At 51.8% G+C, this 18,361-nt stretch overlaps 1 protein-coding gene across 1 annotated transcript in view; it reads left to right on the top strand.

Annotated features, from left to right (window-relative positions):
* The window catches only part of LOC106591299 (uncharacterized), a 105,905-nt gene that overhangs the window by 78,596 nt on the left and 8,948 nt on the right, over window positions 1-18,361 (top strand). The window contains exons 10-11 of the mRNA XM_082964613.1: window positions 3,871-3,891; window positions 9,925-9,945. Of these exons, the coding sequence (XP_082820739.1) occupies window positions 3,871-3,891; window positions 9,925-9,945 (42 nt within the window). The remainder of the gene's footprint in view (window positions 1-3,870; window positions 3,892-9,924; window positions 9,946-18,361) is intronic.

Below are 18,361 nucleotides of genomic sequence, written 5' to 3' on the forward strand. Positions count from 1 at the left end.
CAGGCTCTGAGGGGTGACCAGTCCTCTACTGGCTGTACTGGGTAGACCAGAGGAACCAGGCTCTGAGGGGTGACCAGTCCTCTACTGGCTGTACTGGGTAGACCAGAGGAACCAGGCTCTGAGGGGTGGCCAGTCCTCTACTGGCTGTACTGGGTAGAGAGGAACCACACTCTGAGGGGTGACCAGTCCTCTACTGGCTGTACTGGGTAGACCAGAGGAACCAGGCTCTGAGGGGTGACCAGTCCTCTACTGGCTGTACTGGGTAGAGAGGAACCAGGCTCTGAGGGGTGACCAGTCCTCTACTGGCTGTACTGGGTAGAGAGGAACCAGGCTCTGAGGGGTGACCAGTCCTCTACTGGCTGTACTGGGTAGAGGGGAACCAGGCTCTGAGGGGTGACCAGTCCTCTACTGGCTGTACTGGGTAGAAAGGAACCAGGCTCTGAGGGGTGACCAGTCCTCTACTGGCTGTACTGGGTAGAGAGGAACCAGGCTCTGAGGGGTGACCAGTCCTCTACTGGCTGTACTGGGTAGAGAGGAACCAGGATCTGAGGGGTGGCCAGTCCTCTACTGGCTGTACTGGGTAGAGAGGAACCAGGCTCTGAGGGGTGACCAGTCCTCTACTGGCTGTACTGGGTAGAGAGGAACCAGGCTCTGAGGGGTGACCAGTCCTCCACTGGCTGTACTGGGTAGACCAGAGGAACCAGGCTCTGAGGGGTGACCAGTCCTCTACTGGCTGTACTGGGTAGAGAGGAACCAGGCTCTGAGGGGTGACCAGTCCTCCACTGGCTGTACTGGGTAGACCAGAGGAACCAGGCTCTGAGGGGTGACCAGTCCTCTACTGGCTGTACTGGGTAGAGAGGAACCAGGCTCTGAGGGGTGACCAGTCCTCTACTGGCTGTACTGGGTAGAGAGGAACCAGGCTCTGAGGGGTGACCATTCCTCTACTGGCTGTACTGGGTAGAGAGGAACCAGGCTCTGAGGGGTGACCAGTCCTCTACTGGCTGTACTGGGTAGACCAGAGGAACCAGGCTCTGAGGGGTGACCAGTCCTCTACTGGCTGTACTGGGTAGAGAGGAACCAGGCTCTGAGGGGTGACCAGTCCTCTACTGGCTGTACTGGGTAGACCAGAGGAACCAGGCTCTGAGGGGTGACCAGTCCTCTACTGGCTGTACTGGGTAGAGAGGAACCAGGCTCTGAGGGGTGACCAGTCCTCTACTGGCTGTACTGGGTAGAGAGGAACCAGGCTCTGAGGGGTGACCAGTCCTCTACTGGCTGTACTGGGTAGAGAGGAACCAGGCTCTGAGGGGTGACCATTCCTCTACTGGCTGTACTGGGTAGAGAGGAACCAGGCTCTGAGGGGTGACCAGTTCTCTACTGGCTGTACTGGGTAGACCAGAGGAACCAGGCTCTGAGGGGTGACCAGTCCTCTACCGGCTGTACTGGGTAGAGGGGAACCAGGCTCTGAGGAGTGACCAGTCCTCTACTGGCTGTACTGGGTAGAGAGGAACCAGGCTCTGAGGGGTGACCAGTCCTCTACTGGCTGTACTGGGTAGAGGGGAACCAGGCTCTGAGGGGTGACCAGTCCTCTGCTGGCTGTACTGGGTAGACCAGAGGAACCAGGCTCTGAGGGGTGACCAGTCCTCTACTGGCTGTACTGGGTAGACCAGAGGAACCAGGCTCTGAGGGGTGACCAGTCCTCTACTGGCTGTACTGGGTAGAGAGGAACCAGGCTCTGAGGGGTGACCAGTCCTCTACTGGCTGTACTGGGTAGAGAGGAACCAGGCTCTGAGGGGTGACCAGTCCTCTACTGGCTGTACTGGGTAGAGAGGAACCAGGCTCTGAGGGGTGACCAGTCCTCTACTGGCTGTACTGGGTAGACCAGAGGAACCAGGCTCTGAGGGGTGACCAGTCCTCTACTGGCTGTACTGGGTAGAGAGGAACCAGGCTCTGAGGGGTGACCAGTCCTCTACTGGCTGTACTGGGTAGACCAGAGGAACCAGGCTCTGAGGGGTGACCAGTCCTCTACTGGCTGTACTGGGTAGAGAGGAACCAGGCTCTGAGGGGTGACCAGTCCTCTACTGGCTGTACTGGGTAGAGAGGAACCAGGCTCTGAGGGGTGACCAGTCCTCTACTGGCTGTACTGGGTAGAGAGGAACCAGGCTCTGAGGGGTGACCAGTCCTCTACTGGCTGTACTGGGTAGAGAGGAACCAGGCTCTGAGGGGTGACCAGTCCTCTACTGGCTGTACTGGGTAGACCAGAGGAACCAGGCTCTGAGGGGTGACCAGTCCTCTACTGGCTGTACTGGGTAGAGGGGAACCAGGCTCTGAGGGGTGACCAGTCCTCTACTGGCTGTACTGGGTAGAGAGGAACCAGGCTCTGAGGGGTGACCAGTCCTCTACTGGCTGTACTGGGTAGAGGGGAACCAGGCTCTGAGGGGTGACCAGTCCTCTACTGGCTGTACTGGGTAGACCAGAGGAACCAGGCTCTGAGGGGTGACCAGTCCTCTACTGGCTGTACTGGGTAGACCAGAGGAACCAGGCTCTGAGGGGTGACCAGTCCTCTACTGGCTGTACTGGGTAGAGAGGAACCAGGCTCTGAGGGGTGACCAGTCCTCTGCTGGCTGTACTGGGTAGACCAGAGGAACCAGGCTCTGAGGGGTGACCAGTCCTCTACTGGCTGTACTGGGTAGAGAGGAACCAGGCTCTGAGGGGTGACCAGTCCTCTACTGGCTGTACTGGGTAGACCAGAGGAACCAGGCTCTGAGGGGTGACCAGTCCTCTACTGGCTGTACTGGGTAGAGAGGAACCAGGCTCTGAGGGGTGACCAGTCCTCTACTGGCTGTACTGGGTAGAGGGGAACCAGGCTCTGAGGGGTGACCAGTCCTCTACTGGCTGTACTGGGTAGAGAGGAACCAGGCTCTGAGGGGTGACCAGTCCTCTACTGGCTGTACTGGGTAGAGGGGAACCAGGCTCTGAGGGGTGACCAGTCCTCTACTGGCTGTACTGGGTAGACCAGAGGAACCAGGCTCTGAGGGGTGACCAGTCCTCTACTGGCTGTACTGGGTAGAGGGGAACCAGGCTCTGAGGGGTGACCAGTCCTCTACTGGCTGTACTGGGTAGAGGGGAACCAGGCTCTGAGGGGTGACCAGTCCTCTACTGGCTGTACTGGGTAGAGAGGAACCAGGCTCTGAGGGGTGACCAGTCCTCTACTGGCTGTACTGGGTAGAGGGGAACCAGGCTCTGAGGGGTGACCAGTCCTCTACTGGCTGTACTGGGTAGAGGGGAACCAGGCTCTGAGGGGTGACCAGTCCTCTACTGGCTGTACTGGGTAGAGGGGAACCAGGCTCTGAGGGGTGACCAGTCCTCTACTGGCTGTACTGGGTAGAGGGGAACCAGGCTCTGAGGGGTGACCAGTCCTCTACTGGCTGTACTGGGTAGACCAGAGGAACCAGGCTCTGAGGGGTGACCAGTCCTCTACTGGCTGTACTGGGTAGAGAGGAACCAGGCTCTGAGGGGTGACCAGTCCTCTACTGGCTGTACTGGGTAGACCAGAGGAACCAGGCTCTGAGGGGTGACCAGTCCTCTACTGGCTGTACTGGGTAGACCAGAGGAACCAGGCTCTGAGGGGTGACCAGTCCTCTACTGGCTGTACTGGGTAGAGAGGAACCAGGCTCTGAGGGGTGACCAGTCCTCTACTGGCTGTACTGGGTAGAGGGGAACCAGGCTCTGAGGGGTGACCAGTCCTCTACTGGCTGTACTGGGTAGAGGGGAACCAGGCTCTGAGGAGGTACCAGCAGGGTTTGATAATAACATGATGTTTTTATGTGTCAACATGTCTTCTAACTGACTGTTTTTTCTTATCATCCACAGGTGGATCTGATGACGACATTGGTAAGTAGTGTGTTTGTGTCTGATGTTCCTACCTGTCTGTCTTTGTTCCTGTCCATCTGTTCTGGTTGCAAGATGAATTTATATCCCCCCCCCATCCCTAAATATATACTGTATATTTTATATTCATATTTTTAACCTTTTTTAACTAGGAAAGTCAGTTCAGAATAAATTGTTATTGACATAGACGTCCTACCAAAAGGCTAAAGGACTCCTGCTGGGACGGGGCTGGGATTAAAAATACAAAACAAATATAGGACAAAACACACATCACGACAAGAGAGACAACACAACACTACATACAGAGATACCTAAGACAACAACACAGCATGGTAGCAACACATGACAGCACAGCATGGTAGCAACACATGACAACACAGCATGGTAGCAACACAGCATGGTAGAAACACATAACACAGCATGGTAGCAACACATGACAACACAGCATGGTAGAAACACAGCATGGTAGAAACACATAACACAGCATGGTAGCAACACATGACAACACAGCATGGTAGCAACACATGACAACACAGCATGGTAGCAACACAGCATGGTAGAAACACATAACACAGCATGGTAGAAACACATAACACAGCATGGTAGCAACACATGACAACACAGCATGGTAGCAACACAGCATGGTAGAAACACATACAACACAGCATGGTAGCAACACATGACAACACAGCATGGTAGCAACACATGACAACACAGCATGGTAGCAACACAGCATGGTAGAAACACATAACACAGCATGGTAGCAACACATGACAACACAGCATGGTAGCAACACAGCATGGTAGAAACACATAACACAGCATGGTAGAAACACATGACAACACAGCATGGTAGCAACACATGACAACACAGCATGGTAGAAACACAGCATGGTAGAAACACATAACACAGCATGGTAGAAACACATAACACAGCATGGTAGCAACACAGCATGGTAGAAACACATGACAACACAGCATGGTAGAAACACATAACACAGCATGGTAGAAACACATAACACAGCATGGTAGCACCACATGACAACACAGCATGGTAGCAACACAGCATGGTAGCAACACATGACAACACAGCATGGTAGCAACACAGCATGGTAGAAACACAGCATGGTAGCAACACAGGACAACACAGCATGGTAGCAACACATGACAACACAGCATGGTAGCAACACATGACAACACAGCATGGTAGCAACACAGCATGGTAGAAACACATAACACAGCATGGTAGCAACACATGACAACACAGCATGGTAGCAACACAGCATGGTAGAAACACATAACACAGCATGGTAGCAACACATGACAACACAGCATGGTAGAAGCACATGACAACACAGCATGGTAGACAACACAGCATGGTAGAAACACATAACACAGCATGGTAGCAACACATGACAACACAGCATGGTAGCAACACAGCATGGTAGCAACACAGGACAACACAGCATGGTAGCAACACAGCATGGTAGAAACACATAACACAGCATGGTAGCAACACATGACAACACAGCATGGTAGCAACACAGCATGGTAGCAACACATGACAACACAGCATGGTAGCAACACAGCATGGTAGAAACACATAACACAGCATGGTAGCAACACATGACAACACAGCATGGTAGCAACACAGCATGGTAGAAACACAGGACAACACAGCATGGTAGAAACACAGCATGGTAGAAACACATAACACAGCATGGTAGCAACACAGCATGGTAGCAACACATAACAACACAGCATGGTAGCAACACAGCATGGTAGCAACACATGACAACACAGCATGGTAGCAACACATGACAACACAGCATGGTAGCAACACATGACAACACAGCATGGTAGCAACACAGCATGGTAGCAACACAGCATGGTAGAAACACATGACAACACAGCATGGTAGCAACACAGCATGGTAGCAACACATGACAACACAGCATGGTAGCAACACAGCATGGTAGCAACACAGCATGGTAGCAACACATGACAACACAGCATGGTAGCAACACATGACAACACAGCATGGTAGCAACACAGCATGGTAGCAACACATGACAACACAGCATGGTAGCAACACATGACAACACAGCATGGTAGCAACACATGACAACACAGCATGGTAGCAACACAGCATGGTAGCAACACATGACAGCACAGCATGGTAGCAACACAGCATGGTAGAAACACATGACAACACAGCATGGTAGCAACACATGACAACACAGCCTGGTAGCAACACAGCATGGTAGCAACACAGCATGGCAGCAACACATGACAACACAGCATGGTAGCAACACATGACAACACAGCATGGTAGCAACACAGCATGGTAGCAACACATGACAACACAGCCTGGTAGCAACACAGCATGGTAGCAACACATGACAACACAGCATGGTAGCAACACATGACAACACAGCCTGGTAGCAACACAGCATGGTAGCAACACATGACAACACAACATGGTAGCAACACAGCATGGTAGTAACACATGACAACACAGCATGGTAGCAGAACACATGACAACACAGCATGGTAGCAACACAGCATGGCAGCAACACATGATAACACTGCATGGTAGCAACACAGCATGGTAGCAACACATGACAGCACAGCATGGTAGAAACACAGCATTGTAGCAACACATAACAACACAGCATGGTAGCAACACATAACAACACAGCATGGTAGCAACACAGCATGGTAGCAACACATAACAACACAGCATGGTAGCAACACATGACAACACAGCATGGTAGCAACACAGCATGGTAGCAACACATGACAACACAGCATGGTAGCAACACATAACAACACAGCATGGTAGCAACACAGCATGGTAGCAACACATGACACACAGCATGGTAGCAACACATGACAACACAGCATGGTAGCAACACAGCATGGTAGCAACACATAGACAACACAGCATGGTAGCAACACAGCATGGTAGCAACACATAACAACACAGAATGGTAGCAACACAGCATGGTAGCAACACATGACAACACAGCATGGTAGCAACACAGCATGGTAGCAACACATGACAACACAGCATGGTAGCAACACATGACAACACAGCATGGTAGCAACACATGACAACACAGCATGGTAGCAACACAGCATGGTAGAAACACATAACAACACAGAATGGTAGCAACACAGCATGGTAGAAACACATAACAACACAGCATGGTAGCAACACAGCATGGTAGCAACACATGACAACACAACATGGCAGCAACACAGCATGGTAGCAACACATGACAACACAGCATGGTAGCAACACAGCATGGTAGCAACACATACAACACAGCATGGCAGCAACACAGCATGGCAGCAACACAGCATGGTAGAAACACAGCATGGTAGAAACACATGACAACACAGCATGGTAGCAACACATGACAACACAGCATGGTAGCAACACTTGACAACACAGCATGGCAGCAACACATGACAATACAGCATGGTAGCAACACAGCATGGTAGAAACACATGACAACACAGCATGGTAGCAACACATGACAACACAGCATGGTAGAAACACAGCATGGTAGCAACACAGCATGGTAGAAACACAGCATGGTAGCAACATTATTGGGCACAGACAACAGCACAAAGGTCAAGAAGGTAGAGACACCAATACATCACACAAAGCATCCAATGATTATTTCATGGGTAGACCAGAGGAACCAGGCTCTGAGGGGTGACCAGTCCTCTACTGGCTGTACTGGGTAGAGAGGAACCAGGCTCTGAGGGGTGACCAGTCCTCTACTGGCTGTACTGGGTAGACCAGAGGAACCAGGCTCTGAGGGGTGACCAGTCCTCTACTGGCTGTACTGGGTAGACCAGAGGAACCAGGCTCTGAGGGGTGACCAGTCCTCTACTGGCTGTACTGGGTAGAGAGGAACCAGGCTCTGAGGGGTGACCAGTCCTCTACTGGCTGTACTGGGTAGCCAGAGGAACCAGGCTCTGAGGGGTGACCAGTCCTCTACTGGCTGTACTGGGTAGACCAGAGGAACCAGGCTCTGAGGGGTGACCAGTCCTCTACTGGCTGTACTGGGTAGAGAGGAACCAGGCTCTGAGGGGTGACCAGTCCTCTACTGGCTGTACTGGGTAGAGAGGAACCAGGCTCTGAGGGGTGACCAGTCCTCTACTGGCTGTACTGGGTAGAGAGGAACCAGGCTCTGAGGGGTGACCAGTCCTCTACTGGCTGTACTGGGTAGACCAGAGGAACCAGGCTCTGAGGGGTGACCAGTCCTCTACTGGCTGTACTGGGTAGAGGGGAACCAGGCTCTGAGGGGTGGCCAGTCCTCTACTGGCTGTACTGGGTAGAGGGGAACCAGGCTCTGAGGGGTGACCAGTCCTCTACTGGCTGTACTGGGTAGAGAGGAACCAGGCTCTGAGGGGTGACCAGTCCTCTACTGGCTGTACTGGGTAGACCAGAGGAACCAGGCTCTGAGGGGTGACCAGTCCTCTACTGGCTGTACTGGGTAGAGAGGAACCAGGCTATGAGGGGTGACCAGTCCTCTACTGGCTGTACTGGGTAGACCAGGGGAACCAGGCTCTGAGGGGTGACCAGTCCTCTACTGGCTGTACTGGGTAGACCAGAGGAACCAGGCTCTGAGGGGTGACCAGTCCTCTGCTGGCTGTACTGGGTAGACCAGAGGAACCAGGCTCTGAGGGGTGACCAGTCCTCTACTGGCTGTACTGGGTAGACCAGAGGAACCAGGCTCTGAGGGGTGACCAGTCCTCTACTGGCTGTACTGGGTAGACCAGAGGAACCAGGTTCTGAGGGGTGACCAGTCCTCTACTGGCTGTACTGGGTAGACCAGAGGAACCAGGCTCTGAGGGGTGACCAGTCCTCTACTGGCTGTACTGGGTAGAGGGGAACCAGGCTCTGAGGGGTGACCAGTCCTCTACTGGCTGTACTGGGTAGACCAGAGGAACCAGGCTCTGAGGGGTGACCAGTCCTCTACTGGCTGTACTGGGTAGAGGGGAACCAGGCTCTGAGGGGTGACCAGTCCTCTACTGGCTGTACTGGGTAGAGAGGAACCAGGCTATGAGGGGTGACCAGTCCTCTACTGGCTGTACTGGGTAGAGGGGAACCAGGCTCTGAGGGGTGACCAGTCCTCTACTGGCTGTACTGGGTAGAGAGGAACCAGGCTCTGAGGGGTGACCAGTCCTCTACTGGCTGTACTGGGTAGAGGGGAACCAGGCTCTGAGGGGTGACCAGTCCTCTGCTGGCTGTACTGGGTAGACCAGAGGAACCAGGCTCTGAGGGGTGACCAGTCCTCTACTGGCTGTACTGGGTAGAGGGGAACCAGGCTCTGAGGGGTGACCAGTCCTCTACTGGCTGTACTGGGTAGACCAGAGGAACCAGGCTCTGAGGGGTGACCAGTCCTCTACTGGCTGTACTGGGTAGACCAGAGGAACCAGGCTCTGAGGGGTGACCAGTCCTCTACTGGCTGTACTGGGTAGAGGGGAACCAGGCTCTGAGGAGTGACCAGTCCTCTACTGGCTGTACTGGGTAGAGGGGAACCAGGCTCTGAGGGGTGACCAGTCCTCTACTGGCTGTACTGGGTAGAGGGGAACCAGGCTCTGAGGGGTGACCAGTCCTCTACTGGCTGTACTGGGTAGACCAGAGGAACCAGGCTCTGAGGGGTGACCAGTCCTCTACTGGCTGTACTGGGTAGAGAGGAACCAGGCTCTGAGGGGTGACCAGTCCTCTACTGGCTGTACTGGGTAGAGGGGAACCAGGCTCTGAGGGGTGACCAGTCCTCTACTGGCTGTACTGGGTAGACCAGAGGAACTAGGCTCTGAGGGGTGACCAGTCCTCTACTGGCTGTACTGGGTAGAGGGGAACCAGTCTCTGAGGGGTGACCAGTCCTCTACTGGCTGTACTGGGTAGAGGGGAACCAGGCTCTGAGGGGTGACCAGCAGGGTTTGATAATAACATGATGTTTTTATGTGTCAACATGTCTTCTAACTGACTGTTTTTTCTTATCATCCACAGGTATATATGATGACTACATTGGTAAGTAGTGTGTTTGTGTCTGATGTTCCTACCTGTCTGTCTTTGTTCCTGTCCATCTGTTCTGGTTGCAAGATGAACCCCCCCCTCCCTTATATACGAATCAAACCTCTGGGCGGGTTATTGACATAGACGTCCTACCAAAAGGCTAAAGGACTCCTGCTGGGACGGGGCTGGGATTAAAAATACAAAACAAATATAGGACAAAACACACATCACGACAAGAGAGACAACACAACACTACATACAGAGATACCTAAGACAACAACACAGCATGGTAGCAACACATGACAGCACAGCATGGTAGCAACACATGACAGCACAGCATGGTAGCAACACAGCATGGTAGAAACACATAACACAGCATGGTAGAAACACAGCATGGTAGAAACACATAACACAGCATGGTAGAAACACATAACACAGCATGGTAGCAACACATGACAACACAGCATGGTAGCAACACAGCATGGTAGAAACACATAACACAGCATGGTAGAAACACATAACACAGCATGGTAGCAACACATGACAACACAGCATGGTAGCAACACAGCATGGTAGAAACACAGCATGGTAGCAACACAGGACAACACAGCATGGTAGCAACACATGACAACACAGCATGGTAGCAACACATGACAACACAGCATGGTAGCAACACAGCATGGTAGAAACACATAACACAGCATGGTAGCAACACATGACAACACAGCATGGTAGCAACACAGCATGGTAGAAACACATAACACAGCATGGTAGCAACACATGACAACACAGCATGGTAGAAGCACATGACAACACAGCATGGTAGAAACACAGCATGGTAGAAACACATAACACAGCATGGTAGCAACACATGACAACACAGCATGGTAGCAACACAGCATGGTAGCAACACAGGACAACACAGCATGGTAGCAACACAGCATGGTAGAAACACATAACACAGCATGGTAGCAACACATGACAACACAGCATGGTAGCAACACAGCATGGTAGCAACACATGACAACACAGCATGGTAGCAACACAGCATGGTAGAAACACATAACACAGCATGGTAGCAACACATGACAACACAGCATGGTAGCAACACAGCATGGTAGCAACACAGGACAACACAGCATGGTAGAAACACAGCATGGTAGAAACACATAACACAGCATGGTAGCAACACAGCATGGTAGCAACACATAACAACACAGCATGGTAGCAACACAGCATGGTAGCAACACATGACAACACAGCATGGTAGCAACACATGACAACACAGCATGGTAGCAACACATAACAACACAGCATGGTAGCAACACAGCATGGTAGCAACACAGCATGGTAGCAACACATGACAACACAGCATGGTAGCAACACAGCATGGTAGCAACACATGACAACACAGCATGGTAGCAACACAGCATGGTAGAAACACAGCAAGGTAGCAACACATAACACAGCATGGTAGCAACACATAACAACACAGCATGGTAGCAACACAGCATGGTAGCAACACATGACAACACAGCATGGTAGCAACACATAACAACACAGCATGGTAGCAACACAGCATGGTAGCAACACATGACAGCACAGCATGGTAGCAACACAGCATGGTAGAAACACATAACAACACAGCATGGTAGCAACACAGCATGGTAGAAACACATGACAACACAGCATGGTAGCAACACAGCATGGTAGCAACACATAACAACACAGCATGGTAGCAACACAGCATGGTAGCAACACATGACAGCACAGCATGGTAGCAACACAGCATGGTAGCAACACATAACAACACAGCATGGTAGAAACACATGACAACACAGCATGGTGGCAACACATGACAACACAGCATGGTAGCAACACATGACAACACAGCATGGTAGCAACACAGCATGGTAGCAACACATGACAACACAGCATGGTAGCAACACAGCATGGTAGAAACACATGACAACACAGCATGGTAGCAACACAGCATGACAACACAGCATGGTAGCAACACATGACAACACAGCATGGTAGCAACACATGACAACACAGCATGGTAGCAACACATGACAACACAGCATGGTAGCAACACAACATGACAACACAGCATGGTAGCAACACATGACAACACAGCATGGTAGCAACACAGCATGGTAGCAACACATGACAACACAGCATGGTAGCAACACATGACAACACAGCATGGTAGCAACACATGACAACACAGCATGGTAGCAACACAACATGACAACACAGCATGGTAGCAACACATGACAACACAGCATGGTAGCAACACATAACAACACAGAATGGTAGCAACACAGCATGGTAGCAACACATAACAACACAGAATGGTAGCAACACAGCATGGTAGCAACACATAACAACACAGCATGGTAGCAACACAGCATGGTAGCAACACATGACAACACAGCATGGTAGCAACACATGACAACACAGCATGGTAGCAACACATGACAACACAGCATGGTAGCAAACACATGACAACACAGCATGGTAGCAACACATGACAACACAGCATGGTAGCAACACATAACAACACAGAATGGTAGCAACACAGCATGGTAGCAACACATAACAACACAGAATGGTAGCAACACAGCATGGTAGCAACACATAACAACACAGCATGGTAGCAACACAGCATGGTAGCAACACATAACAACACAGAATGGTAGCAACACAGCATGGTAGCAACACATGACAACACAGCATGGTAGCAACACAGCATGGTAGCAACATGACAACACAGCATGGTAGCAACACAGCATGGTAGCAACACATAACAACACAGCATGGTAGCAACACATGACAACACAGCATGGTAGCAACACATGACAACACAGCATGGCAGCAACACAGCATGGTAGCAACACATGACAGCACAGCATGGTAGCAACACATGACAACACAGCATGGTAGCAACACAGCATGGTAGAAACACGTGACACCACAGCATGGTAACAACACAGCATGGTAACAACACAGCATGGTAGCAACACAGCATGGTAGCAACACATGACAACACAGCATGGTAACAACACAGCATGGTAGAAACACGTGACACCACAGCATGGTAACAACACAGCATGGTAACAACACAGCATGGTAGCAACACAGCATGGTAGAAACACATGACAACACAGCATGGTATCAACACAGCATGGCAGCAACACAGCATGGTAGCAACACATGACAACACAGCATGGTAACAACACAGCATGGTAGAAACACGTGACACCACAGCATGGTAACAACACAGCATGGTAGCAACACAGCATGGTAGCAACACATGACAACACAGCATGGTAGAAACACATGACAACACAGCATGGTAGCAACACATGACAGCACAGCATGGTAGAAACACAGCATGGTAAAATCACACGACAACACAGCATGGTAGAAAAACAGCAAGGCAGCATCACATGACAACACAGCATGGTAGCAACACAGCATGGTATAATCACATGACAGCACAGCATGGTAGCAACACATGACAACACAGCCTGGTAGCAAAACAGCATGGTAGCAACACATGACAACACAGCATGGTAGCAACACATGACAGCACAACATGGTAGAAACACATGACAACACAGCATGGTAGCAACACAGCATGGCAGCAACACATGATATCACTGCATGATAGCAACACAGCATGGTAGCAACACATGACAGCACAGCATGGTAGAAACACAGCATGGTAGCAGCACATGACAACACAGCATGGTAGAAACACAGCATGGTGTCATCACAACATTGTAGCAACACATGACAACACAGCCTGGTAGCAACACAGCATGGTAGCAACACAGCATGGCAGCAACACATGACAACACAGCATGGTAGAAACACATGACAACACAGCCTGGTAGCAACACATGACAACACAGCCTGGTAGCAACACAGCATGGTAGCAACACATGACAACACAGCATGGTAGCAACACATGACAACACAGCCTGGTAGCAACACAGCATGGTAGCAACACATGACAACACAACATGGTAGAAACACAGCATGGTAGTAACACATGACAACACAGCATGGTAGCAGAACACATGACAACACAGCATGGTAGCAACACAGCATGGCAGCAACACATGATAACACTGCATGGTAGCAACACAGCATGGTAGCAACACATGACAGCACAGCATGGTAGAAACACAGCATTGTAGCAACACATAACAACACAGCATGGTAGCAACACATAACAACACAGCATGGTAGCAACACATAACAACACAGCATGGTAGCAACACAGCATGGTAGCAACACATAACACAGCATGGTAGCAACACATGACAACACAGCATGGTAGCAACACAGCATGGTAGAAACACATAACAACACAGCATGGTAGCAACACAGCATGGTAGCAACACATAACAACACAGCATGGTAGCAACACAGCATGGTAGCAACACATGACAGCACAGCATGGTAGCAACACATAACAACACAGCATGGTAGCAACACAGCATGGTAGAAACACAGCATGGTAGCAACACATGACTACACAGCATGGTAGCAACACAGCATGGTAGCAACACATAACAACACAGAATGGTAGCAACACAGCATGGTAGCAACACATAACAACACAGAATGGTAGCAACACAGCATGGCAGCAACACATGACAACACAGCATGGTAGCAACACATGACAACACAGCATGGTAGCAACACATGACAACACAGCATGGTAGCAACACATGACAACACAGCATGGTAGCAACACATGACAACACAGCATGGTAGCAACACAGCATGGTAGAAACACATAACAACACAGAATGGTAGCAACACAGCATGGTAGCAACACATGACAACACAGCATGGTAGCAACACAGCATGGTAGCAACATGACAACACAGCATGGTAGCAACACAGCATGGTAGCAACACATAACAACACAGCATGGCAGCAACACAGCATGGCAGCAACACAGCATGGTAGAAACACAGCATGGTAGAAACACATGACAACACAGCATGGTAGCAACACATGACAACACAGCATGGTAGCAACACTTGACAACACAGCATGGCAGCAACACATGACAATACAGCATGGTAGCAACACAGCATGGTAGAAACACATGACAACACAGCATGGTAGCAACACATGACAACACAGCATGGTAGAAACACAGCATGGTAGAAACACAGCATGGTATAAACACAGCATGGTAGCAACATTATTGGGCACAGACAACAGCACAAAGGTCAAGAAGGTAGAGACACCAATACATCACACAAAGCATCCAATGATTATTTCATGGGTAGACCAGAGGAACCAGGCTCTGAGGGGTGACCAGTCCTCTACTGGCTGTACTGGGTAGAGAGGAACCAGGCTCTGAGGGGTGACCAGTCCTCTACTGGCTGTACTGGGTAGAGAGGAACCAGGCTCTGAGGGGTGACCAGTCCTCTACTGGCTGTACTGGGTAGACCAGAGGAACCAGGCTCTGAGGGGTGACCAGTCCTCTACTGGCTGTACTGGGTAGACCAGAGGAACCAGGCTCTGAGGGGTGACCAGTCCTCTACTGGCTGTACTGGGTAGAGAGGAACCAGGCTCTGAGGGGTGACCAGTCCTCTACTGGCTGTACTGGGTAGAGAGGAACCAGGCTCTGAGGGGTGACCAGTCCTCTACTGGCTGTACTGGGTAGAAAGGAACCAGGCTCTGAGGGGTGACCAGTCCTCTACTGGCTGTACTGGGTAGAGAGGAAGCAGGCTCTGAGGGGTGACCAGTCCTCTACTGGCTGTACTGGGTAGACCAGAGGAACCAGGCTCTGAGGGGTGACCAGTCCTCTACTGGCTGTACTGGGTAGAGAGGAACCAGGCTCTGAGGGGTGACCAGTCCTCTACTGGCTGTACTGGGTAGACCAGAGGAACCAGGCTCTGAGGGGTGACCAGTCCTCTACTGGCTGTACTGGGTAGACCAGAGGAACCAGGCTCTGAGGGGTGACCAGTCCTCTACTGGCTGTACTGGGTAGAGAGGAACCAGGCTCTGAGGGGTGACCAGTCCTCTACTGGCTGTACTGGGTAGAAAGGAACCAGGCTCTGAGGGGTGACCAGTCCTCTACTGGCTGTACTGGGTAGACCAGAGGAACCAGGCTCTGAGGGGTGACCAGTCCTCTACTGGCTGTACTGGGTAGAGGGGAACCAGGCTCTGAGGGGTGACCAGTCCTCTACTGGCTGTACTGGGTAGAGAGGAACCAGGCTCTGAGGGGTGACCAGTCCTCTACTGGCTGTACTGGGTAGACCAGAGGAACCAGTTTCTGAGGGGTGACCAGTCCTCTACTGGCTGTACTGGGTAGACCAGAGGAACCAGGCTCTGAGGGGTGGCCAGTCCTCTACTGGCTGTACTGGGTAGAGAGGAACCAGGCTCTGAGGGGTGACCAGTCCTCTACTGGCTGTACTGGGTAGAGAGGAACCAGGCTCTGAGGGGTGGCCAGTCCTCTACTGGCTGTACTGGGTAGAGGGGAATCAGGCTCTGAGGGGTGACCAGTCCTCTACTGGCTGTACTGGGTAGAAAGGAACCAGGCTCTGAGGGGTGACCAGTCCTCTACTGGCTGTACTGGGTAGAGAGGAACCAGGATCTGAGGGGTGGCCAGTCCTCTACTGGCTGTACTGGGTAGAGAGGAACCAGGCTCTGAGGGGTGACCAGTCCTCTACTGGCTGTACTGGGTAGAGAGGAACCAGGATCTGAGGGGTGGCCAGTCCTCTACTGGCTGTACTGGGTAGACCAGAGGAACCAGGCTCTGAGGGGTGACCAGTCCTCTACTGGCTGTACTGGGTAGACCAGAGGAACCAGGCTCTGAGGGGTGACCAGTCCTCTACTGGCTGTACTGGGTAGACCAGAGGAACCAGTTTCTGAGGGGTGACCAGTCTTCTACTGGCTGTACTGGGTAGACCAGAGGAACCAGTTTCTGAGGGGTGACCAGTCCTCTACTGGCTGTACTGGGTAGACCAGAGGAACCAGGCTCTGAGGGGTGGCCAGTCCTCTACTGGCTGTACTGGGTAGAGGGGAACCAGGCTCTGAGGGGTGACCAGTCCTCTACTGGCTGTACTGGGTAGACCAGAGGAACCAGGCTCTGAGGGGTGACCAGTCCTCTACTGGCTGTACTGGGTAGAGGGGAACCAGGCTCTGAGGGGTGACCAGTCCTCTACTGGCTGTACTGGGTAGAGAGGAACCAGGCTCTGAGGGGTGGCCAGTCCTCTACTGGCTGTACTGGGTAGAGGGGAACCAGGCTCTGAGGGGTGACCAGTCCTCTACTGGCTGTACTGGGTAGAAGAGGAACCAGGCTCTGAGGGGTGACCAGTCCTCTACTGGCTGTACTGGGTAGAGAGGAACCAGGCTCTGAGGGGTGACCAGTCCTCTACTGGCTGTACTGGGTAGAGAGGAACCAGGCTCTGAGGGGTGACCAGTCCTCTACTGGCTGTACTGGGTAGAGAGGAACCAGGCTCTGAGGGGTGGCCAGTCCTCTACTGGCTGTACTGGGTAGACCAGAGGAACCAGGCTCTGAGGGGTGACCAGTCCTCTACTGGCTGTACTGGGTAGACCAGAGGAACCAGGCTCTGAGGGGTGACCAGTCCTCTACTGGCTGTACTGGGTAGACCAGAGGAACCAGGCTCTGAGGGGTGACCAGTCCTCTACTGGCTGTACTGGGTAGAGAGGAACCAGGCTCTGAGGGGTGACCAGTCCTCTACTGGCTGTACTGGGTAGACCAGAGGAACCAGGCTCTGAGGGGTGACCAGTCCTCTACTGGCTGTACTGGGTAGACCAGAGGAACCAGGCTCTGAGGGGTGGCCAGTCCTCTACTGGCTGTACTGGGTAGAGAGGAACCAGGCTCTGAGGGGTGGCCAGTCCTCTACTAGCTGTACTGGGTAGAGGGGAACCAGTCCTCTGAGGGGTGACCAGTCAGAGTTAGAGACAGCAGGTGCAGTAGAGAGAGAGAAGGAGCAAGTCCCCACAGCAATGTTCCATCATCTAGTGGAAAGCCTTCCCTGAAGAGTGGAGGCTGTTATAGCAGCAAAGGGGGACCAACTCCATATTAATGACTTCCCAGAAGAGTGGAGGCTGTTATAGCAGCAAAGGGGGACCAACTCCATATTAATGACTTCCCAGAAGAGTGGAGGCTGTTATAGCAGCAAAGGGGGACCAACTCCATATTAATGACTTCCCTGAAGAGTGGAGGCTGTTATAGCAGCAAAGGGGGGACCAACTCCATATTAATGCCTTCCCTGAAGAGTGGAGGCTGTTATAGCAGCAAAGGGGGGACCAACTCCATATTAATGCCTTCCCTGAAGAGTGGAGGCTGTTATAGCAGCAAAGGGGGGACCAACTCCATATTAATGCCTTCCCTGAAGAGTGGAGGCTGTTATAGCAGCAAAGG

This window comes from Salmo salar, chromosome 18, assembly GCF_965601325.2.
Source record: "Salmo salar chromosome 18, fSalSal1, whole genome shotgun sequence".
Classification (NCBI taxonomy): domain Eukaryota; kingdom Metazoa; phylum Chordata; class Actinopteri; order Salmoniformes; family Salmonidae; genus Salmo; species Salmo salar.